This window comes from Ochlerotatus camptorhynchus, unplaced genomic scaffold (assembly GCF_037179485.1).
Source record: "Ochlerotatus camptorhynchus isolate MF236.1 unplaced genomic scaffold, CSIRO-AGI_Acam_v1.1 ptg000240l, whole genome shotgun sequence".
In the NCBI taxonomy this organism is placed as follows: domain Eukaryota; kingdom Metazoa; phylum Arthropoda; class Insecta; order Diptera; family Culicidae; genus Ochlerotatus; species Ochlerotatus camptorhynchus.
The window spans coordinates 1,534,952-1,562,466 of NW_027040730.1; the positions used below are offsets into that span (position 1 = coordinate 1,534,952).

General features: G+C 36.0%; 1 protein-coding gene across 8 annotated transcripts in view; it reads right to left on the reverse strand.

Annotated features, from left to right (window-relative positions):
* Positions 1 to 27,515, reverse strand: part of Stacl (Stac-like) — a 242,013-nt gene that overhangs the window by 75,476 nt on the left and 139,022 nt on the right. For all 8 annotated transcript variants that reach the window (XM_065225890.1, XM_065225891.1, XM_065225892.1 and 5 more), the window contains exons 9-10: positions 23,660 to 23,788; positions 23,211 to 23,357 (exon numbers count right to left, since the gene is read on the reverse strand). In XM_065225890.1, the coding sequence (XP_065081962.1) occupies positions 23,211 to 23,357; positions 23,660 to 23,788 (276 nt within the window). The remainder of the gene's footprint in view (positions 1 to 23,210; positions 23,358 to 23,659; positions 23,789 to 27,515) is intronic.

Below are 27,515 nucleotides of genomic sequence, written 5' to 3' on the forward strand. Positions count from 1 at the left end.
CCCCTTAGCTCCTTGTAGCGTGATTTGTTATTTAAAAAACATGGCCGGTCAAAACTTAGTGATAAAATCAATAAAACCATCATACTGTCAGTAGTGGTAAAATATTCATATTTGGGTATGTCCATGTACTACGTGGATACATTTTGAGAGATTTTACATCCCCGTTGCAAGTAGTCACAGTCAATCAATGGTCATTATTTAAAAAAATGTATCGACTATAGACATTTCAAACCCCCATCAAACGGTGTACGAATCTGCAACTTCTAGACTATTGAGCAAAGCTATTAGTAAAAATAATATAAAAATTTGCTATGATTAAGTAAAAGAAAGAACGGCCAAGATTCGCCATAATTAATCTTCATTGCAACGGATGTGAAAAAAAAAAGAATTTGAAACATCGAAATTTACTAATCTGACCATGAATTTGGTAAAACTTGTATATTTTCTGAAAGAGTTATTATAAAAAATTAATTTTGTCCAGTTAACTAACATATTCGGCTTTTTAACTGGCTGCAACATTAGGCGCGGTACACAAATTAAGTAACGCAAAAATCCGGATTTGGGCACCCTCTATGTAACATCTCCTGAATTCAATATACCTTCCTTATTAATTGAACTACTTTATTAAGCAAACATGACCAGAAATAGCTGTTCTATATGCTTTTCGAATACGTTCACCAAAAATTAGAACATCACCTCCAAATAAAAAAAAAAGTAATTTGTTTCTATTACTGCACGGGAAAAAATCCGATCTCCGAAATGAGAAAAATGACTCATGATTTCATGAACAAAGCGTATTTTCATGTTATGAAAATACACCATGAATAATATTCATGATATCATGAGCAACTTTTGCGTAACGCAGCAAACATTCCCAAAATCATGAATCATCCGAGTTGAAATCATGATCTAAATTCATAGGTTTAACTTTTAACCAAAAAATGTAATGCATCAGACTGGATTCGAACCAAGAATCTTGAGATCATTAAACCCATTCTTTAACCACTAGACTATCATGGAAGACAAAAGACAACATAGATTTGTTTTTAAATTATGTTTAATCTTTTTCTTGTGTTGATTTTTGGCCATCTTTTGACCTTGGTAACGACATATCAAGCAGACTGGCAACTCTCTTTATTTTCTCATACGACCGATATGAGACTGGCACAATCGCGTCATCTGCCATTCAAAGATTAATGTATCGAACTAGTTGAATAGGCAAGGTTCCATCGTAAGAAGAAAGGTTTGTGTATTTGCTCATTTTTATTACCCACATTAGATCTGGATCTGACGCGTTGCTGAAAAGTTAAAGCTAAATCTATTGTCTAACTGTCAAATTTACGTCAACACAAACGGATCTAATGTGGGTGGCCCTTATGCGTTGCTTCCAGCTTCGCTCGAGCACAGTGTAGGCTATTTTATAAATGAATGATACCATTTCGCACCGATTTCAGTATATTGGTTTCAGTTTGTCGTTGCACTGTGTTCAGCATCCTTACGATAAAGTGCAGACTAACTTTCCCCAGTTTAGTTCATTTCATTTGTGCATCCTCTCAGCGTTCTTACTGCAGTGGTTGCGATGGCCAATTGTACAGACACAGTAAAATTGCATTAACCATTCATCTTTAAACCGCAGATTATAAATGGATGAAATAAAACGGAGAGATGGCACTCGAAGTACTTAATTATGTTGTATACACTCACATTTCATGCTGATTTCCGTTCCACCCTCTCTCGTACACGTTTCCCGTGTTCATTATTATTCTCGCCAACCGGCATCATAAGAATCTGAGAGGGATCATGTTCGCAGCATATAATAAATTTACCAAGCGTGTGAATGCTGATTTTACCACTATCCGCCATGTGACCGTACTGTTAGTTGGTGGAAATTTCACTCACACTTGCTCCGAAGAATGGTTGAGTAAAGCTGTGTTTTTCATGATGAATAAGAGGATTTGCGGGAGTATCAGAGCAGAAGTTTATACGGTAATAAGGGAGCTTTTTATGCTTATTTTAATAGTACGGTCGCTTGTAATTTTTATTATGGTTAATTATTTCAAAACGATAATCTACCAAATACGAACACTGTACTTATGTATTAATACAGCGGTTGTAGTTTTATGTATATCGGATTTTTTGAACATCTGAAGCAAGTACTACGATGGATTTAAATTGATAACAAGAGTTAATTAAAAATACGTGGAGCAGTTCTACTGGTTTTCAATATTATAAACTTGTATGTATATTGATCGCATTAACTCTTAAAAAATGCCACAACTTTTCTCCAAATATTTTCCAGGATGAGATTTGAGCTTGTGACCCTTTTCGATTCTGGGTCCGTACACTACTATCTTTTTAATCATTTTCCTCTTCTTAATCGAATTATTCAGACTGAAATATTTCTTAAAATGTATTAACCATGGATGAAAACGTGCGCTGCTATAATAAGTTGTCACTTTCATGGCTATGCATGGTGTGCATAACCATTTTTTTTTTATTGTAGCCACCTTAAAGCTCTTGGGTAATTCGTGACTTGTCCGGGGTGAGATTTAAACTCGTGACTTTGGCGTGAGAGGTTTGGATACTAACCGCTACCCTGGAGTCGCCCCACACTAACAATGAATTAATGGGATGTAAACGATTCTTTCCATTTCAATGTTACATAGAGAGACGGCTGATAGAAAAGACTGCTTCGGAAATGCTACCGCCGGGAAAAAAAATTGCATCTTAAATTTACCAAAGTGTTATTCAGCCAAATAGCACCTAATGCAAAAAAACAGAAAGTTCTGTTTTTCATAGCAAAGATATTCTTTTCATTGAACACGAACACTTTACTCGCAAAATTCAATCAAATTCAATTCAATATATGCAATAATCAATAAGTTTTTAAATGTTTTTTATCAATAAATGTAAAAAAAAGTGCAATCGACTATCCCTGACTTGATATTGAAGGTAAATTTGCAAAAAAAAAAAAATATGGAATAACGGTCGAAGTCATGTGGATTCTGATCTCTCATCGAAGTCATGTGGAAGTCATGTGGAGTATTGGCTTAAATAAATGAATCATCAATAAAAAGTCATAACTTTGAATCGGAAAGATATTTTTGATTGATTCTTTTTGGGATTTGTTACTAACATATTGATGTATAACCAGATACACTGGCAGTTCAATCTAATCACGATCGTTAAAGTGTGCTTCGATAAATCATTCGTTGAATTTGTATTTATAGATTTGTACTCTTCTTATTATTAACATTAGTATTAATGGGTGGCAAGTACAACCATACTTTATGCCTAGGGAAGTCGAGTCGTTCCGGACAACAGGTCATCGACGTAGAAGTCCTTACGAAGAACTTTGGCAGGGGAAGTCATTTTGCTCGTCATCAACGAGTTGCTTTAGAACTCGTGTAGCAAGAAACGAAGCGCGGGCGGTTTCTTCTTCTTCTTCGCATTTCAAGCTTATTGCATATCGCATTTAAGCTTATTGCGTGCTCTCAGTTTAGTGTTCTAGATGCGCTTCCACAGTTATTAATCGAAAGCTTTCGATGCCTGTACCATTTTTGCATTGGTATAATTGTGTGGCAAGTCCAATCATACTTCTATGCCCAGGGAAGTCGAGAAATTTTCCAACCCGAAAAATTCCTAGACCGGACCGGGAATTGAACCCAGCCACCTCCAGCATGGTTTTGCTTTGTAGCTGCGCCTGTACCGACTGAGCTAAGGGAGGCCCGCGGGCGGTACCGTAAGTATATTGCAGTATTTTGATGAATAAATATTAAAATATATTAATAAGTTTTTTTATTTGCTAACTAAGGTTAGCATGTTTAGAAGCGGTATAGCAATAATGCTGCTTTAACTTGTCCTGAGCTAATCCAGATCTAGTCCAGCTTGAGTGGTCAACGCTTGCTCGTGATGTACCCGGCTGGTTACTTTCTTGGTGTGCCTAAGTGTGGAGCTCTATTACAGGCAATTGAATGTATATGATGCAAAGAAAATTAATCATCTGGAAGTCGATACCGGAGTGCAAAAACTACTCAACTCCTGACTTGCACTTTCAGACATTTCACTGATTTTCACAAAAGTTTGCTGTTTTCACGCATCAATTTCGGAAGTTAATTGCACGAGGTGGAACGGAGGACGATGACGTAAACAAAATATTTTGATTTACTGGTGTGATCAGTAATTTTGAAATTAAGTTTGATTACTGTTCCAGTAGAACATAATCAGTACTGAAAACTCGGTGTTCTATTTTACTGAGATTTAGTCATTCACCGTAATGCTGTTATTTTACGGAACATTTAGTACTTGCTATTACCATATTTAGTAGTTTGTTACAAAAGCTACTGAACAACAGTAGTTGTATTGAGAATAGCTGAATGTTCGGTAGTTTTTGTGATTTACAATTATAAAACTGTAAATAAAATTACAGAACAGAGAAACCTTGATTAAGTGTGTAGTGAGCGATCGAAGGTCTTCCTGTACAATGGGTTCAATCATGAGTGCGTCGTTCAAGGATGGTCCATTAGTTGTGCCTTTCTATCGTACTATGGCATGATGGGGAAGATGGTAAGAAGGATTTTGCTGTTGCTGGTAATCGTGCACGAGTTCCATGTGACCAAGCTGTAGGTACTCGTCCATGAAATCGACGAAACGATATACATATAAACCTTCGGGAGTTCGAGAGACCGAAAGACCGTGTGCTCAAATCGGCAACGGCAGCATAATGATACATCATGTTTCTGAAAATCGCCCAAGATCTTGGTTTGCCTCCCTCCCCAGGAATTTACCCTTTGCGGAAACTTTTGAAACAGAATCCTCAATGCTATGTTTAGATTGGAGAGCTATAACATGTCATTATGTGTTTTTTTTTTTGGATGTGTCATTTCGACGATGGTCATTTCGCCGAATAGGTCATTTTGTTAAACTTTCACCGAATTTCAAATATGAATAATTTGAACAATTAATATCAAGTTGAAAGTCTCTTAAATAAAGAAATCGTACTGCTAAAACCATCCAACTGCCTATTATCAATCAAGAGGCAATGTCGATAACAAATCAATAACCAAGCGAAGTAATGATATTTCTACTATCCACTATATTACAGCTTTGCAAAAACTTAAAATTTCACTGTTACGCGGAACTCTAGCGATAACCTCTTTCCCCCTTCAACAAAGTGTAACAAATTGTAACATAAACGTAGAAACATTTCCCATCCTCCTATTGCGTTACGTAATTAATGAATAGACACTGTGCGAGCATATGCTCTACTATAAGCATATCAATGTCCTCTGTGACATGATTTCTCGAAAACATATTGAAATTCATTTGATGGACTTGATTGACATTGAATGGAATATATAATTTAATTGTAGAATAAATATTTACATCTGAAAATTTGTTGCCACGCTTGATATTCCAACTGGAAGGCTGGATGAATGACACTGGCACAAATTCAACGATAATACCGAGAGTGATATTTTCAGGCGCAAATTTCGTATGCACACAAATAAATTTGCGGGGAGTGAACGCGAAATTAAGTGTTTAAGCACAGAACGAAACAAATTTAAGTTTTGCTACGTGCTGCACCAGCAAAAAAAGCTGTTGACGCTCACATGTGCTGCACGTCGAATGCGAAAGGACGAATAGCTGCTGTTGCTGTTTGAATGTTGGTGCTCTTTTTGCAGAATTTTTGTGTTCTAGCTTTTGTTTGCTTTTCTCATTAGGCACGGGAGTGTGCTGAATGTGTGTTCAGTGTATCGAATTCAGACTCTCAAGCGTACGAGTCCTGCCAGTGTTGTATGGCTAATAAATTACAACTGTAAAAAAACTACGTGATTTCCGCTAAATACTTTGCGGTCTATAAATACATGTAGTATTTGACTGTTTAATAGTTTAGTTTATGCTTTATAGTTTGCATTTTGTCAAGTTACGAAAATACATTTAATCGATACATTTAGTAGTACCATTTTTTTCTCTTCAAATACGCTAAGGTTATTTTGCTGGATCGTAAAATGAAATGCAAATTACCCAATATTTTCGTTTGTTTTCTAAGATAATAACAATCGTCCCTCTCACATGTCGGAAAATGATTATTTTATTGCTGCCAATATGAGCTTCCATGCGCTGTAAAGGTATTTGTGGCTCAGCTGGGAGTGATAAAGTAAAGTAATTTGCTTTCATGTCCTTGTATGATTGTATGCATGAGTAAATGTACGACTGTCTGCATTAATGATCTGTAACGGTGAATTTTAAAAGCGTGCTTTGAGATGGAACAGCGTTTATTCATTCCATTCCCAAATTACAATATTTTGCATCAATTTCTGCTCTTTCATATGCGTGTAATATTTTAACCGACTGAGCCATCCTACTTTCAATTTTCTTGCTCATGCGATAGTCGTTGGTATATGAGAGAAGAATAAATGAAAATAAGAAAACAGCAGATCGAGAAGCAACTAGCTTTAGATACAGTGCAAGAAATGAAGTTCTGTAAACGGGACATGAGAGAAGAAAGCTACAACCCGATGGATACACTTACGAAATGTAATCGGAGTGATATCAATCCCATCTAGCGCGTAAAACCTACTGAACCTTGTGAGAAACTTAACTCGTAATCCGCAAGATTTGGCCTTGCGATAATGCTCCTGTTGCGGTCGTTTACATTGCGGCCATTGCCATATAAGTTTTGGTATCACAGATTTTCTTTGGTGTTTGATAGCTCGCTGAACTTCTAGATGATATGAGCGGAAAATACGAAAGTTGTTTTTAAAATGGTGGTATTGTCAGATGGCACTTATTTAATTCATAATTTGAATGAACGAGGCATGAATAACAGTATAACAAGACGCATTGATTATAAATTATCAATTTACAAAAAAAAGTTGCATTGATATTGTTTGGTCAGATTTCTTTGTGAACTTCGTGGACGTGCAAAACTTAAGGAATAGTGGTGGAACCTTTTTAACGAATATTAAAAAATTTCGTTTTTGCGAACATTGCTAAGAACATTGACATTAAATCAGTCGCGCACGGAACCCCTTTGGATACGGTTGTGTTTGTTCTCTGTTTTGTGCGTGCGTTCGCTTTCATAGTTTTCGGCTGCATTTGCCGGATTAGCGCTGGCACTCTGCCTCCCGGACGGTTATACGTGTGTGAGTGGTGGTTTTCTCGCTTTCCGAGAAGTTTTAGAATCGGGAAAGAAAACATGATTCATCATGTTTGCAAAATTGCAAGCATCAGAAGGTTTGGCGCTGCGTGGTTTGATTGTTTCTCTCGGACCAGAAATTTGTGGCATCGTGAGTGAAAATTTTAATTTCAGTTTATGCGCTGCAAGGTGCGTGAAAGAGCTTGACACGATCGGTGTTGAGTAGGGTAGGATGGTGCAAAACGCACCGTTTAAGCAAAATCGTCAATTGCTGGCGTATGGAAGCTAAAATCAAGAAGAAAGTAATGGTGTTTGGTTCATTACCATGTTTTCTACGAAGATCAAGTGATTTCGAACTATAGAACGATGCATTTTCATGATTTTCAAGGTATTTTATAAATTGGTTCCAATATGATAGCGGGGCCTGATGATTATTCCTTTATGTTACATCAGAAATAAGGTCGCAATAGAGTGTTAAGCTGTGATTCATTAAGTAAAACATTTAAAAAAAATACGAAAAGTGAATTAGTTCAATTTTTTGCGATATATGCTGTTAAAAGCTTAATTTGAAGTCGACGATTTTAACAACTGTATCATATTTTGCACAAAATGCTATTTTCTAAGGGAATCAGTAGGTCAAAATATGATTTTATGATCAAGAATCAATTGTGAAACCTCTAGTTGAAAACAAACACAATCCGTTACCCGGAAAATGCATCTGAGGAAAAGTTATCGCTGTTTTTCTATAAGTGGGCATTTTACCCCAGGGGTGCATTATGGGCTGTTCTCCCTTAAGTAAGTTTTTTCGAATGAAATTGATATCGAAAGTGTACCAAAAGTGCTTCTGAACGTGTTTCGCAGTTGGATGTGGTGAAATTCGCGGTTGTTTTCAGTGAAAATTCCGTATCACAAATTTGCTCACCGAGTTCCCTTTTTTTTGCCGTTCGACGACATCGGGAATGCGCTCCCGGATATATTGATTTGGTGAGTACGTTCCAGTTGAGGATTGTTCTTGTACATTTCTCGATTGCATTTTCGAGGGGACGTGTCTGCTTTTGTGGGCAGTGCGTTTGATGGTCGGTTTGGTAGTATCCTTTTAAATATAATGTCTCATGTCCAAATAACCTCGTTTTTCGGTCTATTGATTCAATACTTTAGTATTATATTTTCAAAACATACAATGATGAATTATGTCATTTCATGGCACATAAAACAAAAAGTGTGTGTATAGGACCCAATAATCTAGGTTATTTGTATTTTGTAAAACATCTTTATTTTTTATTATATTTTTTATTTTATTACATATTTTATATACATTATATATTACATGATTATATATAAATTCATAATGTAAATTACAATAAATACTGGGACGGGAGGGAGCATCAGGGCATCATTGAAGTTGTAACTGGACAATGGAGTGGAGTGCCAACCGGAGTCTAGGAGGGAATGTGTACTGTCATTTTAGATAGTTACATTTCACTCCAACAGTTGCAATGAATTTGACGCGCTCTTCTTAAACAAATCATCCCGTGAAAAGCTTAACATGCATTGCGAATTTCGTTATTCATTTTGTTGGATCATATTGTTGGAAGGAGATTCTCTTATTCCCGCGGGTTTCGCGTAAGTGCCTCTGCTTACGGGCCCGTCCAACCCTTTTTGGCCCTTCATACAGCAGTATGTTGAATTCAGAATGATGACGGAATTTGATCTTGCTGTTGAGTGGAGCCGCATGCAGGGCAAGACCCAAGCTAGGATGGTGGCTACTTACATACATACATATTGCTAAGAACATTGACATTAAATGTTATTCAGTATTAAGAAATAATGTCTTCAGACACTTTCCATAACAAAGTATAGAGTTTCATCATTTAAATCAACTAGCGCAATTTCAGACCCACAATGTTAGTTCGTATGAAATACATTTACGGCGTTATTTTAAATGTGTGGTCCTCAAATTAATCATATAATTAAATTTAAAAAAAAATATTGCACAAGATAAGATAAGAGTCATGGAGTCGGAGTTAGAGTCGGGCAAATTTTTAGCCGAAAGGAGCGGAATAAAAGTAACGACTCCGACTTCGAGTTAATCTATTATTAAAATTAAGTTAGGCTAGGATGCATCGAACAATTAAAAGAATAATTGCCTGATGTGTTGAGTAAAGCAAACAAATCAAACTTAGTCCTTGAGTAATCTCACTAAAATTCATTTTTCATTCTTGGAGTTAGCTCCTTCATCTTTATATGAGCAATTCTTTGGAAGATTAAAGCTATATAACACTCCAACCAAACATGCTCGGAGCAACGTTGGTAGATCACCTTATTTGCACCTAAACTAAGGACAATAGTGGTTTTATGTCCCCCCGAGAAGAGGAAAACAAAAAAAGTTATTTATCTCTATTGGAGTTAACTTCTTCTTAAAAACATGAGCAGTTGTTTGACAAATATAAGTTATTTAATAAACCAACCGAAAATTTCGAACGACACTGCTTTTATAGTGAACTGCTCTGGCGTAGTGGTTAACACCCACGGCTGGCTTGAGTCGACTAAATTTCTTCAAAAGTGAGTTGAATTTTCCTGGATTTTCCAAGAAAAACATCACGAATATGAGAAAAATGTCTGAAAATTTTACTCATTCAAGGAGTATACTAATAGACTAAGTGAATCATCTGTCGATTTTTCTCATATTGGAGAAGTTTTACCAGGAAAACCCGGAAAATTAAACTCAATTTTGAGTAAATAATTTTTTATTTATTTTTTTAAGTCAACTTGACTAATTTTGATCGTCCGTGCGTGCTCCCGTATTCTAAATGAAGCATGTTTAAACGCACTACTGCCCAAATTATGATATTGGTCCCTGATATTGATCTGCATATTTTCTTTGGATATAGATAATATGAAAAAACGGAGACATCGTTTTGATCTAGATTTATTTAACTTTTCTAGATAAGTTGCAGTAAAAATATATTTTTTATTTATCGATTTTCACGCTATCTATTGCACGATTTTAAATCAAACTTAACCAGCTGAATCTAAGAATCAAGAGTAGATTTTGGTCAACATTTTAAAAGCTATTGGTACAATTTTAATTATATTGCGATGAAATTTTATTTTTAAAGTTTCGAACATGTTTTTCAATCATACTGAAAATGTTTGAACACATTTTTTTTTAACAAACCTTTTTACAATAACCTTGTTACCAGTTTATTCCAGACAATCATGCAAGTGGTATATGCCTAGTGTATTTTTCCAGCCATAGGCAAAGCATTTGATGAAAAGTTCAACTATGTATGTCCCAGCCGTATAAATTTATATAGACCCAGCCCTATAGTTTAGGCTGGAGAGCATTAACTAAAACTAGAAACTCAATATTATGATCCTGATCATAAATTCGACTATAAAAACAACAATCAAATATAGTTTGAAAGCTTGGTTTATAATACCCGCAACATTGTATTTTCGAAGTCAACCCTCGAGAAAGGTTATACAAAATTGTACTGAAAATTTGAACGACCCTTTCGAGGTGTTTCTGCTTAAATTGTCACACTTTTGAACATTTCTATGATCTCGTATTAGAGAAGGAATTAAAGATTTTGGATCCTTAGAAATTATCTAGGGTGTTCTAGTAAAAAGTTGCTGCAGTATTCCTACAACAAACTCTACAAAAAAGCATCACCACATGCTGCGGTTTGGTAGTAATTGACCAGAATCGTGAAAACTCAGAGAACCACAAGCAACTCGAATATGGCTATCCTTGAAACTCGTGTTGCACAGTATAATTATTTGGCTAATGCGTGTTCTTTCTGAACATTTATTTTTTTATTTTTTTAAAGAATAAATAAAATAAAATTGATTTTTATACCATTTTGTCAATTATTCTGAAGGGATTTCGATGAAATATGCTTTATTTGATCAAAAATCCATTCTTGTTTGTCTAAGTTTTAAGTATAATACTTAATTCTTTTTTTAACATATTTAACAATGTCGTGGGGTAAGTACTGAAAAACGAATGCATACCTCAACACAGTTTTAAATATTTTAAAATAGAAGCAAACATGTTCCTCAACTTTTACACAAATTAAAATTAGATCAGATTTTTTTTTACAAAAGGCGTCGGGGACGTACGTGCTAATCACAAAAATGAGAACCGATGATGGAATTCAAATATGTAAAATTTGATATATTGAATAATTGTTAACATTGAAGAAAATTTCCAACAAATTTTACAACCACACACTATTTTAACCTGTAGTTGGACGTTGTGATGTAAAATTTTTTATTGACCCACAATAATTGATCTCAACGAATCAATGAAATACAATTAAGATTTGTATTTAGCTTGTCAGCGTTAATCATCAGTGAAATATGAGCTAACCGATACTTTTCCAGGAATATATCGTTGGATCATTTAATTGACCGTTAAAATCCATGGATACCAGACCAGTTCTATGGCTCTCTTCTCAGAATGATTTGCATCCCGGTTTTTAATATGCTTCCGTTAAGCTCATTATGCACGAATAAAAAATAAAAAGTTTTCAATTCATATGAAAGTTGGTTGTTTTCAACAAGAATCTTAACAAAGCTGTGTTTTCGTTGATGCAATTATGGGATTGTCGTCAATTTTTTTGTATTTATTTATTTCAGTTGGCGATGGTTCAGCATTTTCCGCTTCATATCAACTAGTAGGACAAGAGTTTTTTAGTATATTTTTATGTGTGTATTGTTAACCGCTGAACCAAAAAATAAAATAATACAAAATATTATTTAACTCAGAGGAATTAAAAATTATCAATGTTTTCGTATAAAGGCAATTATTTGCACTCACGCACTCGCTCTGGCAGGTGGAACACGTCTAGTTGATGGTTGTTATTTTCCTGGTGATTCCTAGGCTCAAGAAGTATACGTACGGGAACGGTTATCAAGTAGACTGTGTTTGTGTGTTAATCAGTTATTCCAGAAGTGCAATATTTCCATTCCATCTATGCGTTGTTGGCTAGATTTTTATTACTTCACAGATTTAGCACTTATTAATTTTTAATAATTAGCTGTATTGTTTACTTTCCATTTATTTCATAACAAAGGCATGTTGATTTTAAAATATTTGTGCTTTATAATTGTTTATCACAATATGTTAAAACAGTGCATTGTCAACTTTTTGTGTTGTCGTTATCCATTGGCTGAATCCGATGCCATATATATTGAAAAACACGTTTATCAAAAGAATATACACTGGGGCTTACGTCAAACACTTGTCAACAATTTTTCTTCGTTAAAATATTAATTTATCACAATATATCTCATAAAACTTCCGTAACAAATAAACTTACTCTCGCTCGTCTTCTCATAAATTTGTGTAAAAGTATGCTTGTCTTAAGCAAAAACTAAATGTATGGAACTTTTTCGCTTATCGCATCAACAAAACAAAACTTTGGCGTTTGTGCTGGTTGCAAAATTGAAGATTGTATCTCCAATTTTCACACGGATCGTTTCACGGACATTTCTTATGGCTTTACTTGCAGGCCACAGCCGCCTGGAATTGTGCTACGATAACACACTCTGACGGATTTTCACACTTGAGGTGCCTGCTGCAACAGCATCTGTCCGAATCACACACTTAACTGTCACAAAGCAGAAGAAATTTGCATTTGCCGAGCAGGATGAGATAGCATCCCTTGGCCGAAAAAAGGAGGAAAAACTTTCGCTGACTGTGTGTATGGCAACCGGAGGCGACTGAGCTTTTCCTAGCTGGTTATCTCGTTGGCAGCCCGCCGATGACAAATGTCTTTCTACCTCTGCTTGCTACGAAAGTTGCGTTCTGTCTGATCCGGAGCTACACAGGCTGCCTTATTCAAGGGAAATGGTAAAACAGGTGACAGCACACACAGTCAACTGCTATGGAATGAATGAGTTTTCAGGACGAGCCACTAGCGGAAAATGAAATTGGAATTTTTATCTCGGTCGCAACCAACTTGGCCGTGGGAATTTGTTTGACACGAGAGCTGTGCCATCGTCATGCGCAGTCTAAAACTAACATAGAGCGCGGGGAGTTATGTGAGAGAGTAAAAGCTTCCTGCCATGTGAGGTGAGATCTTCCTCGGATGAATTGACCTCATCTGTGTGTATCGGAATGCCACAATAAAGAGGAAAAACATGATAACCCTTTGAATCCATGTTGCAATTCATAATTCTGATTTGTAGAAATTCTTTTTCGTGAATATTTCTGTCCATTCATTAAACTGAATTATTTATTCACTCGTGTCACCAAGGAAATGGAATGAAAAATGTACATTATTTTTATTATAGTCTCTTTAACACAATTTAGGTCATTCGGTACCCGTCCATGGCATTCAGAGTGAGAGGCATCGATTCTAACCCCTCTAATGTGTATTTTTTTATTTGAAAAATATCTATACATAATTCTAAGTCGTTTATTAAGATGGGCTCAAATGTTTAACAAAAACTCGACGGATTCGAGTAGCGATAAATTTTTGTTTAATAGACGAAAAGAAAAATTGTAATACATATTCCATTAACATTAGGGGCTGTCCATATAACACGAAGGCAGTTTTGAAAGGATTTATACCCCGTTCACATTACAGTCTATATCACGTAATATAGGCTGTCTTGCAATGAGCACTCATACATATGATTTCCAGTGAAAACTAGATGTATGAGTGCTCATTGCAAGGCAACGTATATCACGTGATATACGGTGTAATGTGAACGGGGTATTAGACTCCTCTACTTTCCCTGCGTCGACAATCATCCATATAGCATCCATAGCCAATAGTTAAACGTGGTAGACACCATCCACCTCTGCAGTTATCAATAGGTTTATGTCTGGCTTGCACTTTTCAAGTCACGAGTCAAGTTTCAAATAACTTACTTTCGGCTGACTTCAAGGGAAAAGCAACCTTTTTTGAAAACATTAGCTAGGACGACGAACTCCGAGATAATGACGCAAATGCTGCCTCCTCTGTTTTCTCGAATATTCTTTGGTGCAAGCAATGGAAATATTTACCTTATCTGACAAAAACCAGGTAATCATGTCGTTTGATTATTGAAAACAATTTGAATGAAGAAAAGAGATCTACTGCTGTCATGATTACCTGAGATTTGTCGAATAATGTAAATATTTACACTGATCCACGCTGACGCTGATTATCCAAACGAGCTGCCTTAAAGACATTTTGTAAACTTCTAACGGAACGCATAACTAATTTAGCTACCAACATCGACTAATTTTGTTATCAGTTGGTATCATGCAAGACTATGAAATGATGCATAGTTAGTTTCTAAACATCAAATATTATCCACATATTTCAGCTATCAGCGTAAGGCTTTAATACCAAATCGATAAAATAATTTGGAATTTTGTTGAAAAAATTGGCATGGATATCAGGATTTGTTATCAAGATGTTTTCAATGATAACTAAATCAGTTATTTTTGTGATATCCTAGAAATATTCATTTGTTACAAATTCAACCACAAAGATAACATGTTCAGTTATCCAATCTTGATAACCGGGTATCAGAACTTTTTGTCAATTTGGTATAATCGTTTTCTCGGGTATGCGGCTCTACAATCAGCTTTATCAAGTCCATCAGCGCCAACTACAAAGTAAACTCAGAGAAAATTCCAAGAGCTTCTGGAATTATGTGAATGATCAACGGAAGGAATTGGTATTTTTATGTTCGATACTGATCGAGAGGAATCTGATACTGAGGGAATCATGTTTAGGTCACAATTTAGCAGTGTCTTCGTCAACGCAAAATTTACCTAACGAGCACATCGTCGATGTCGCAAGTGAGGTTCCCACATTCTGCTATTGGCCCACATAAACCTATTTCAAGTCACGATGTTCGCTTAGCAGGCCTTCGTTTAAGATTTTTTTTCTGCGTTGGCCCTGATGGAATCCCTTCCACCGTTATTAAAAACTGTATTACAGTCCTGGCCGCACCTCTAGTATGCATCTTCAACCTCTCTTTGTATTGTGGGATCTTCCCCGACGATTGTATGGATTCTTTTGTTTTCCCTGTCTTCAAGAACGGCAACAAGCAATCTTTATCCAACTACCGAGGCATCGCTACTTTATGTGCAGTCTTAAATCTTTTTGAACAGTTGGTGCTAGATCATTTAAAATACACTTGCTGCAGTTACATTTCGACCGAACAACACGGATTTATGCAGAAAAGGTTCACTGGTACAAATCTCGTTCAATATACTTCTTCAATCTTACGCGAGATGGAAAGGGGTCATCAAGTCGATGCTATCTACACCGATCTTTCCGCTGCATTGGATAAAATCAATCACGAGATTGTGGTGGCCAAACTAGAGTGACTTAGCTTTCTTAATTGACTTCGCTCATACCTCACTGGTCTGCATATACAGTTGTAAGTAGTGAAAATTTTGGTCACTATGAGAAATTTTTCATTAAATATTCCAAATATTGAATGCAAACGTCTACCTTTGAAAGCAACGCAATTTTATATTTTACGTGAAAAGGATGTTTACATGCATTGATGTTTGCATTTGTAGATGTTTGTGTATGTCAGTGAAGATAGAGTATTATATTTCTCAATCGTTCGCTGCTTCTTTTGGTGTACCTCAAGGTAGTCATCTGGGACCGTTCATATTTGTACTGTACTTGAGTGACGTTCACTTTTTAATTCGTTGCCTGAAGCTGTCTTATGCTGACGATTTCATCAAATATCAAAGTTATGCCGTGTTTCTTCAGCAGCAGTTGGACATTTTTCTGTTTGGTGTGACAAGAACAGGATGGTATTAAACGTTTAAATGCGGAATTATAACGTTCTCTAGGAAAAAATCACCCATCTGTTATGCAAACAGCCTGCAGAAGCAAATGTTAAGCCGTGACCCTACCATCAAAGACTAAGCCGTCATGCTTATTACTAAACGTTCACCGTGGCGTCTTTAAAGCTGTCTTCATCGCTGATCTCTTTCGATCGGACTTTGCTTACAGCAGTTGAATGTAAATATTTGGCGTAATTGCTTGTGATACTTATGAATATTTTAGGTAGACAAAAAGGCGAACTAAGAGATGGATGCCTGAGCTTTTCCTCATTTATATCGCTGAGAAACAAATGTTAACTCTAGAGGGAATTTATATTTGTAACTGTAACCAGTTCGATTTTGTTTGCAAACCTGGTTAAATTGACAAATTTAATTATCTTAAAGATAAATCGTCCAGCTCAAACCTTTGTAGGGGTAAGAGGTGGGACCATCATCATCATCATAGTAAACATACGTTCTTATATATTTATCAACATCTATGGCTTCACGCACAAACTACGGTGCTAATGAACCGTTTTGATTTTAATGCATGTCGGGCTAGGCTTAAACATCTGTTTTATGCAATTTTACCTTCTCGAAGGTTTATTTTCTATGTATTAAGATTCTGTTTGAATCTGATATTATTAGAACGGTTTTGTATATTAAGAATTTTGTTTATGCAGATGTTGTACGCTTAAATGTTGATACTGAAATGACTTTTCTTTCCAAATAAAGAAAGAATATAAAGGATGAACACGACAAAATCCTGACACGAAAATTTTGTTTGGGTTTAAAAAATGCGTTTTATTTTTCGTAGTTCAACGTAAGAGCTATACATTTGTAGGTATAATGCTTATTGTAAGACCATCGTTCCAGTCTTCTTACTTACCATAGGTGATTGCTTGAACTTTTCTTCGTACACGGCCCATTATCTTTGGCACGACCGCTGTTCCCACTTGTTTGGCTGACAAATTCCATTTCCGCTTGAAACCCTTCAGGTCAATTGTAGTTCACTCTTGACCAGTATTCCTCAATTGGCCTTAGTGCCGGAGTATTGGCCGGATTCATCTCCTTGAAAACCACTGTGACGCCATTTCCGCTAAACCACTGTTTGGTGGAATTTGAGTAGTGGCGGCTTGCCAAGTCTGGCCAGAATAGACAATCCACCTCATGCTACTCCAGAAAAGGCGTAGTCTCTTCCGTAGGTACTCCTTCTGGTAAATTTTCGCTTTTCAGCCCACAACTGCAGATTGCAAGGAACTTTTTGGTGATATTTGACTAATTTTTTTCATTTTACATTTTTCCGGGGCACTCTTCCGGTCAATCGAGGTATAAAATTCCTACCCAGGAATTTGATAGAAAACTGTCAGGAGCGAATAGACAAGGATTTTCGATACTAGCGTGTAATCGCGACGTGCTGCTCCGGGGAAGCCATGTTGTAAACAGATGAATTTATCCTGGCAACCAATGCCTACTGTGATTCTATACACTCTTAGCTTGATCAAGTGAAATTTTGAAAAGAAAAAAAAATATTCAAAAGATGCCTTAATGGCAGCTTTTTTGACGTATCCGGATTTTTTCCTGTTACACCTTTATATACATTTTATTTAATTTGTATGAACTCCCGACATTTCTCAAACCATCCCCTAAAAAGTCCACGTGGTATACGGACATCTTCTTATGAGTTGTTCATTTAGCCGGTAAGTGATTTACCATCCCTTTCTGATTTTTTCGCACAATTCTCTTAGGGGCTGTTCTTAAACTACGTAGACACTTTTCGAGAGGTTTAATACCCCCTCCCCCTGCGTATACAATGGTCCATACACATTTTTAAGAATTTGAACCCGCCAACCCACCCTCTTCTAAAATGTCTACATGGTTTATGAACGGACCCTTAACGTGGTTTATGAACGGCCCCTTAGTTACTTTTTAAATTTTTACTTCCGAAAAGAGATCCACGTTGTTGGCATAAATTAGCATTGAAATTGATTTTTTATGTCTTTTATGTACAACAGAATAAAAAGAAAAGGTCACAAATAAAAACTTTGACGTAGTTCTGAAGTGACCATTTTAGGTTTTTTTGAAAATTTAATCAAGTTCTATTTAGCCGAAGGCTAGAGAGCTGAATTGGAATCGTTCAATTTTATTATTTTTTGGTCGTAAGTATATCAATACGATCAAATGCCTTTATATTGTATATGGAGCTTCTACGTGGTTTCCATTGCATGTAATGTTTAGTCAGTAAATTCGAGTAGATTTCAAGCAGAACATTGCATTAGGTCCTAATTAACATTGATGGGTTCTCTTCGCTGACTTTATCTTTCGTTATTAATTTGAGGACATAACCGTTTATTGTTGTGTGTGTCGTATTAGATGCTAGATAAAAGCTTCTTTTATCGATCTGTGTGTTGAAAAGGGAATGTCTTTACATGGCCGTGGGGATACAAAGAGAAAGTCGACGAAGCGAATCTGTAAATGTTACTTAGGACCTATTGCAATGTTCAGCTTGATTTGACTTGGTCTAGTGCTAGGAAAGAACTTTTACATATTTTAGGGAAGATTTCGGATTCCAGAGGCATATTAAAAAACCAACACAATGGAACACCTTCACAACAATTTTTAACTAAGAAATACAAAACATCATTATAAAATCTAATGATTTAATTGTTCAGGAATTGTCGGTGCAATTTTCAAATCACGTCACAACTGGATGTTTGCTCCTGTCCTCAACTTAGTGCTCTTGTAAGCTTCAAAGCCTGTGCTATTATATCGAGAAATTTCCTAATCTGAATTCCCATTGTCTCTAGAATTGTATGCTGGCTACACTGCCGATCTTCGCATGTCGGTCCAAAAGTCTTTTTGTCAAATTTTGTGTTTCTCAATGCAAATGGTAGCTGATCACCCATGTTTTCATAATACTGGATAAACTCAACAGCTTTGTTCTGAAAAATTTGCCAAGACAGCCCAATAAGTAGTCCCATCACATAAGAACAAATGGTACAAATCAAACTTAAATGTAATTTTCTTGGCTTGCTTTTTTTTTGCTATGGGACGGACATGCGAAGAGCGGCAGTATAGGTGATTCCTGTATTGGCTAAAGTGTCCTTATTAGGCTCATGGTTTTGTTTAAAAGCAGATTATGTATATGTGATTAAATCACTGCCTATAGGCCAATATCAGGGCCACTAAATTAATATGAAAAATGAACTGTTTAGTTAAGTGAATCAATTCACCGATTTTTTGTTCCTGTACAGCTGGAAAAGATTGAATTGGCTTGTAAAAACAATTGTAAATATGCCGAGAAATATTAATCCAGCCGAGTTATTAACAAAGGAGAAATTGATGACGAAAATTGATCATTGCAATTAGCCCCTTATAATTCCGAACGCTAGATTTAAAAAAAATCTCTGCTACACCATATCTCGTTTGTATGTATTCTGTTTTAAGTTTATGTAATTTGATATAATAAGAACCGTTACTGAAAATTTATTTATTTGTCAGTCGTTTGATAATAATAAACTGAACACTCAATGTGATAAGTAATTATACGTAACGGTAGGTACCTCAAAGTTACTGATTTTAATAACATTAGTTTGCTAATTTTGTTTATTGTACGTTATTTTAAGTGATCAATTTGCCCTTGGATTACGGTACTTCAGTGTCTAATTTTGTTCTTTCTGATTAACTCATAAGTCATAATTCAAAAAAAAAAAAAAAAAAAAAATCGATCAATTAAGCACTGTATATTAAGCAATTACATGCATGCCATTAAGATGCAAATGAAATATTTAAAATTTGTACACGCTATGAAATCAATTGCCTAGCATAAACTGCGTGCATCTATTGAATAAGGGCGTTACAACAACTGCAAATCATTTCGTTTGATCGCACAGCAAATATGCACACTGAGCTTTTCCCAATCAAGCTTCTGAGCGGATATTTCCCTTTAAGGTCAATGGAGATGAGATGATGGGTTGTTGTAGATACTTCCTAGCAAAAAATTAAATAATAAAAAACTAGGGATGTACCAAATATTCGGCTACAATAGAATTCGATGAGGACTTCCTTAGCTCTGTTGGTAAAGGCGGAGCTAGAAAGCAAGACCATGATGAAGGCAACTGGGTTCGATTCCCGGTCCTGCCTAGGAATTTTTCGGGTTGGAAAATTCCTCGACATCTCTGGTCATAGAGTATGATTGTACTTAGGGGCCTTTCAATAATTACGTAAGTACTTAGAGGGAGGGGTGTTAGATATTTTTTTATGTTTCCTCACATGAAAGGAAGGGGGTCTCACAAATATATTACGTAAGCATGAACAGTAATATACAGACCATTTAAATATTTGATGGGGGTTTTTGTTTAATATTACTGAGTCTTACAATGTGGGGATCTTGTTTTCCGTGCTGAGCACCAATGCTACCTTTGTCGGAGACGAGCCAGCCAACGGCTGAAAGTCTCCTTAATAAAAATATAAAAAAAAAAAAAAAAAAAAAAAAAAACCAATGCTACCGACGCCAGGAAGGCAGCTCCCACACCTGAACCCTACCTATCGACCCATCATCTCATGGATCGTGGACCAAGGTCTTTACTTCCCTGCCGAAGGAAGGCATGACCAGAGATGTTATGCCGCAGAACATCCCGGCGGTGCCGACTGGGATTGAACTCAGGCCTGCTGGGGTGAGAGGTAATCACGCTTACCACTACACCACTGGCGCCGCTATTGGCATATATTCAATAGTAACCCTTCGTTAACCAAAAAATGTGTTTGTATGAACACTCTCGAAAAACCTTATAGGGAAGTTTGCCAATTTTTGCACAGCTATGCACGCACTGTTTGTTATTTAGCGAATTTACGAGGTTGAAAACGTTTTTGAAGTGGAATTTCCTTAAGAAATCTTCGATAGAGATTGATAAAACATTTCCAGAGCTCATTTGCGATTTAAATTCGATAAGAGTTGACGCATATATTATGTCACGCTCTAAGGGAGGAGGGGGGTCTAAGATTTAGTGACAAGCAATGCATTAGTAGGTATACGAAAAACGTGACGATAGGGGGAAGGGGGGTTAATTTTTTCTCGATTTAGCGTGACATAATTAATGCATTGGCCCTAAAACTTATCGATATCTTATTATTGCACACCACCATTTGATATGACTAAATACATCTTAGAATGCAATTTTTCAGCAAGAAGGATACATCACTACATTGAACGTAATTTTCAGGTATATTGGACTCACGATATCCGTTATTTTATTAATGTTATTATCAACCATGGAAGGAAAACATACACAGTAGCTGTTTTGTATGAACTGTTGCATACCTTTAGGCGTTATCCCCAAAGACAATAATCCAGGACCGGGCGTCTAAATACGGTCAAATTGTTGAACATTAATTTACTAGGTTCTTCGACTGGAATGTGGGGGATTTCTTTTTTAGGACTTTCTCACCCGTAAAAAAAATTCAATAAAAATACAATGAATTTCATTGTCATTGTAACCATGATATTTACTGTAAAAACATTGGACAGTTTTGTTTATTACCATAAAATCACAACGAAATTAATGGTTCACAACAATGAAAATCTTATCAAATTAAGTTGCGTTGTTTGAGCATTGTATCGTTAAAAATCTAAAATATATTTTTCTCCAATCAATAATTAAACAATAAAGTTTCATTGTTTTATTATGATTATTTTTTTTCGGGCAGGCTAATGCATAACTGAACCTTTGGATTCCCGTAAAAAAGGAACAATGAAGTAAATTGTAACCATACAATAGAATTTATTGTATTTAAAACAAATTGTATTGCCCACAATGATAACATAACCATATAATTTCTTGTTTCCACAATCGAATCTATGGTAAATGGGGAAATCCATAATAGAATAAGGGGGTTAATTGTTATGTATGTTAACCGTACAGAAAATCACTTTTGCCAGAACAAACTTGAGCCATTTATTTGTTTTTTCTATGGTTGAACATTCATACTCTATGGGACGTATTGGAGATCTATTTTAATAACAATATTTTAAATTTACTTGTATGATATACATACAATAAGATCGATTTAGTTGCGATTTTATATTATTTTATGGTAATTTTTTCCTGGTTACCCTAGATTGAGAAAACCATTCAAATTAATTAAACATTAATGTTTGTCCTTTAAATTTGACATGACTAATCAATATTGCAATAGAGCAATGAACATTTGCCTGTAAACATTACTTAACTTAATTAAGTTTTATCGAAGACAACATATTAAGAAGACTGGCAACTCTTCTTTTTTCTCATACGACCGCGATGAGACAGGTACAATTGCGTCATCTGCCGCTCTTAAGCAAATGCTTCGAACGAATTTGATAGCAAAGATTACATCCTCAGAAGGTTTATGCATTTGCTCATTTTTCTATGCGTTGTTTCCACCTTCGCTCAAGTGCAGCGCTACTGTATTTGTCGCTGTGATTCTGGAAAAGTTGTCAGTCTTTTTGATATGTCTTCGGTTTTATGCTAGTGAAAGCCTATTTTGAAGCTGAATATTATTAGTTGAAAAAATAAAAAATCGCCTGATCATATGTAAAATGCCAACAATGTTTTGAGCAAGTTCAATCCCAATATTTCCAATACCGAATATCAAAAGAACATTTTATATCATTCAGCATTTGATCAATGATTAACATGTCACCTTGATCGGTAAATTTAATGGTCGTGGATAAATTATGCGCCGTAGACAACGTGAATTGTGCAATAATCCGATGGTGAACAACAATTGGCAACTTACCCTATAGAGTTTTCGTAAAAAAAAACCATCACATACTGTATAGAAAAATGGCACAGAAACAACTTGCATTGTCTGAATAGGGTTCAAGTCTGAATTATAGCTGATTTTATGGCCGTCTATATACTTTTATCCTGCTATTACAATTATCTGTTTCACGAACCACGGAGAAGCTGAATGGTTCTAAGTATGTACTGTATCAGGATAATATAAAGAGAGAGGGGGGGGGGAGAGAGAGAGAAAACGAAGAGTTTCTCTTCTATATTGAAATATTTCAGAGCGAGAGAAAGCTCAGAAGCTTCAGAGTGCTTTTATCCAGAAAATCTCACACTCCACCTGCACACTAGAGACGCGAAATTACTAATCAAAGTAAAAATGCTTTGTAATGCTTGGTAACGATAACTCAATCAGTAACGAAAGCGAGCATTAACAACAGACACATAGTAACTATATCAGTAAGTTTTACGGTGCAATTTAAATATTAAACACTAATTTTCTCACCTGTGCTCTGACAGCTGCAAGATGTATTTGTTTTGCTCGTAGATCGAACTTCTTCATAGAGACATCCTCCTGGATTTCATTAGCTTTGTTATACAGCTGACTTTCTATTCCTCTTATTTGCGATCGAACTAAAGCGTCTACAGAATCCTACAGAATAATTTCAACAGACAATGAAAAAAAAAACAATAAAAATAAACAATCTTACTCTCAAAACTATGCAATGAATGGTACGAAAAATCTTTCAAAACTGCATAAAATCATTATTAGACTGCACAAATGAATCAAACCAAATCACAGACTGACGATGTCTAGGAAGATCAACAAACACCGATTATGGAAATAGGACGGAATGAATTACAACATCCATGCTAGAGGCAATAAGTAGGAGAATGAAACAAAGCTTGAGGGGAAAGATTAATGAAGAAAGATCTACAACGGAGGATGCTTACTTGTAACTGTTTGATTTGAATTTCCAATTCCTGCGATTCTCGTTTTAGTGCTTCCAGTGAAGGTCGCACTTGAATCGACGCTCCTTTGTCAACCACGAGTTCATTCCTGAGCACAGAGCCCGTAGTTTCCTGCAATGTAGATGATTAAAGGACGCATTAGAAACATCTTGCAAAACTTATAGAGGCGCGAATTTGTTGTTTCGTCGTAGTTATGTTAATTATCGGTCCCACACGGTATTTGATTTCCATCACAGAATTAAAAAAAAAAACAACTTAGGTCTCACATAATAATTCGACAGTGAGCATGCATAAGGGCGTAAACGCGATGATCGATTCTCTTCGTCGATTTTCTCTTTTGTTAATAACTCGCTAGAACTAACGTTTCTCGGTGCGTTTGCCAGATCGGCAATAAATCTTTACATAGGGGTAATGTCGGCCTAAGTGTCCCTAATTTGGGCCCATACATAATTTTAGCAATCGACTAAATTTTCAAAAGCAACCAAAAAAATCCATTAGTAACGTCTCAATAACGCGTTCATCTAGATAAAATTGATAAATAGCAGATTTTTAGCGATGGGCCCAATCTTATGCCAACATTAGTAACATTTCCTCTATCATCTTTTTCTTGGCTATTGCGATCCGACTCAAATTTGATATCCAAGATTTACTCTAATTTTCAGAAGCACAGACAACTCGTAAAGTGAAGAAATTTTCCTCAATTTTTATCAAGAATCTGCTTGAAACAGTTAGCACTCGGACTTTGTTGAGGCAACACGTGTTGTTTTTTTTCCTTTAGCCGGGACCAATGGCTTTACATTCCTTCCGAAGGAACACGTGACCAGAGATTTTTATGCCTCAGAAAAATCCCACCGACCTCGGCTTGGATTGAACCCAGACCCATTGGGGTGTTAGAAAGCAGTCACGATTACCACTACACCACCGGCACCGGCTCACGTGTTGTGATCAGTGCTATTCAAACTGAACGTCTGGGTTACTCTTCACACCTCGTGTGATCATAACCTTCAATCGGAATCCATTCACTGAATAGTTTAAAAATGGACAAAACCAATAAGAATACGTTGAAAATCGTTTTTGGAAATACATATACAATGGTATTCGTGGTGTCCATATAGAGATAGCGAAGGATATACCAGCCAACCTGTACATTGCGCATTTCAAGGTTCGGATCTATTTCGATGGCCTGAAAAATAAGTGGCCAAGCTGGTGGCCATGAAATCAGCGGATAACAACGGATCATACAGCGGGATTGTGTCCGGAGCAAAAGCGAACAATTCTCGAACGGATGCCGAACTAACTACAACACTAAAGATTACCTCATTGCCCTAGAAAACCAAGGAAATTTCTTCGAAACCGGATGGGAAGGAGGTACGATTCGTAGCACGACCAAATGGGTCAAACGATGCAAACCAAAAACACGGTGAAGCGGGTGAGAGTAAGATGGATGGTATCCAAAGCTCGATGAAACGTTCAACGCAGATATCCACAGACAACGAGAACTCGGGATGAAATGAAATAGCGAAGAGAGGCTGATCGAGAACCAAGAAGGGACGGGTGGAGGAGAGAGAAGCCATCGCCGGTGCTTGACTCATTGTTGACTCGACCGAGATCACGAAGTGAAATGAAGGGCGGAGGTAAGAAAGGTGGTGAACGGAAGTAGTCTGGTGAGTGGATGAGAATAGTGTGAGCGATGATTTGTTAGTGTGGAGTGTCACATATCATATACGTTTACATTATATATCATGTAAAGTTCTGACACATTTCATGCAATGTAGCAAATATTGTATACAAAAGCTCATCTTTGTAAACAACATTGTTTGCAAGTTGCTCGGTTGCGTGAAATGAAATACAAGTCTACGTGAATGAATGTTTACATCACAATTAAAATTTTGAATTTTTATCTGTGTAGTTAAAAATATCAGAACACAACCATTGTCCTTCTCGGATCATCATGGAGTGATGATTACACCGATAGTGGTAAGCTCCAACCAGTATTATCCTCCGATTAAATCCCGATCAAGAATTTCCGGCTGATCTCGACATTAAGAGAGTTATTAAACGCGACTTTAAGCAAATATGTTGCGCATCATCCAAACAAAACAGGGATGGAATTAAAAGTTAATCTGAGTTGGAGGTTACCGGCATAATATACTTTCAGCCGTAGGCTGATTCATCTCTGGGAGTCCCTGAAGGGGACCCCCCACCCTTGCAGAGTTTTTTTAAATTACAATTAAATTACAATCCCCCAACCAAACCATTTTGTAAAAATTGCGTTTATGAGAATGTGTAAATAAATATGATCCCTCGGTAATTTATTACTGTCAAAAGCACATAGAGTAGGATGGTGCAAAACGCACTGTTTAAGCGTCGATAATTTTAATACAGAATGTAATTTTTCAAAGGAATTAATCGGTCAATATATGACTTTATGATCAAGAATTATTTTTGAAACCTCCAGTTGAAAACAAAAACAATCAGTTACCCGGAAAGTGCAAGAGAGGTAATCACGCTTACCACTACACCACCAGCGCCGCTGCGAAAAGTAATCGCTGTTTCCTATAAGTGGGCATTTTACCCCGGGGGTGCATTATGGGCTGTTCTACCTTACATAAATCGACATCCTGATCCTTGAACCCAAGAGAATGTAAATGCTGGCAACCCTATATTAATGCAATTCGTTTGACAGTAGGCAACATCACGGGCCTTATTTCGATGTCAATAATACAAGGTCTGGAACAACAGGCAGCTTGCTGATGTTTGAAGCAAAAATGTTGTAAACATTGCTGAGCAAGCGATGTCACGGCAGCACAACATTCCATATTGCGAATAGCTGACGTGTCGTCACTGAAAACAGCTGTTTCGTGCAAAAAGATAAACATTGCGATGAAATACGAACACCACTAAACATGTCCTCATTTCACTAATACCTATAAGCCGGTTAAGCCAGACCTTGTATAATTGACATCGGAGCATTTCCAGCCCAAATCGTTAAAAATAATGTCAATTTTGTCTCGACCCCTTCTGATGTGAATGAAACATTGCTCACGTGTTCGCTGCTACTAATGGTTGCATTTTTCATTTAAATATGATTTTTTCCTCCAGAGTAACTTTTGAAAAGGGCGTATAAAAAAATGGATTATTTTTTTTTCAAAAAATCATAACTTGAAAACTATTGATCTGATCAAAATGGCATATGAGAAGAAGTTTTAGGTAGTTAAATTATCTTTGCGGAAAAAATACACTGAAAGAAAAACTTAGTAAATTAGTATTTAAAAAAACGTAAAACGATGATTATCTCAAAACACCCCCCCTTCGATCTTTATAAATTTTTTTTTCAAGAAAACTGAAAAAATGCCCTAATTTTTAGTGAAGAGTGTATGCTGGTAACTTTCTTAAAAAAAAATCTATATTTTTTGAAATTTTTGTTGGTTTTTACAAGTTGGTGAAATTGCATATTTTTTAGTAAAATAATAATTTATTTGGATTTTAGGCATAATTTTCAAAAACTTTGCATATATAAACTTTTTTCCTTAGTCCAGCCGTTCTCAAGTTAATGCAATTTAAAAAAAATATTATGATAATTTTCTATATATTGGGCCATTTTCAAATGTTAGTCGTGATGTCCAGCAACAAGATGTTTTTCCATGAATAAATATTAAAAAAACAAACAATTCATTCTCAAATATGGTAGCTGTCAGACTTACCCGTTTCTATTTAGACGCAGCGGAAAAGAAACACGTTGATGTGGTAAAATGAAAGATTTGTTGAGATAAGAAACAGTATATATTTATTATTTTATTTTACAACTCATATTATTTGAATACATTGAATAATTTGG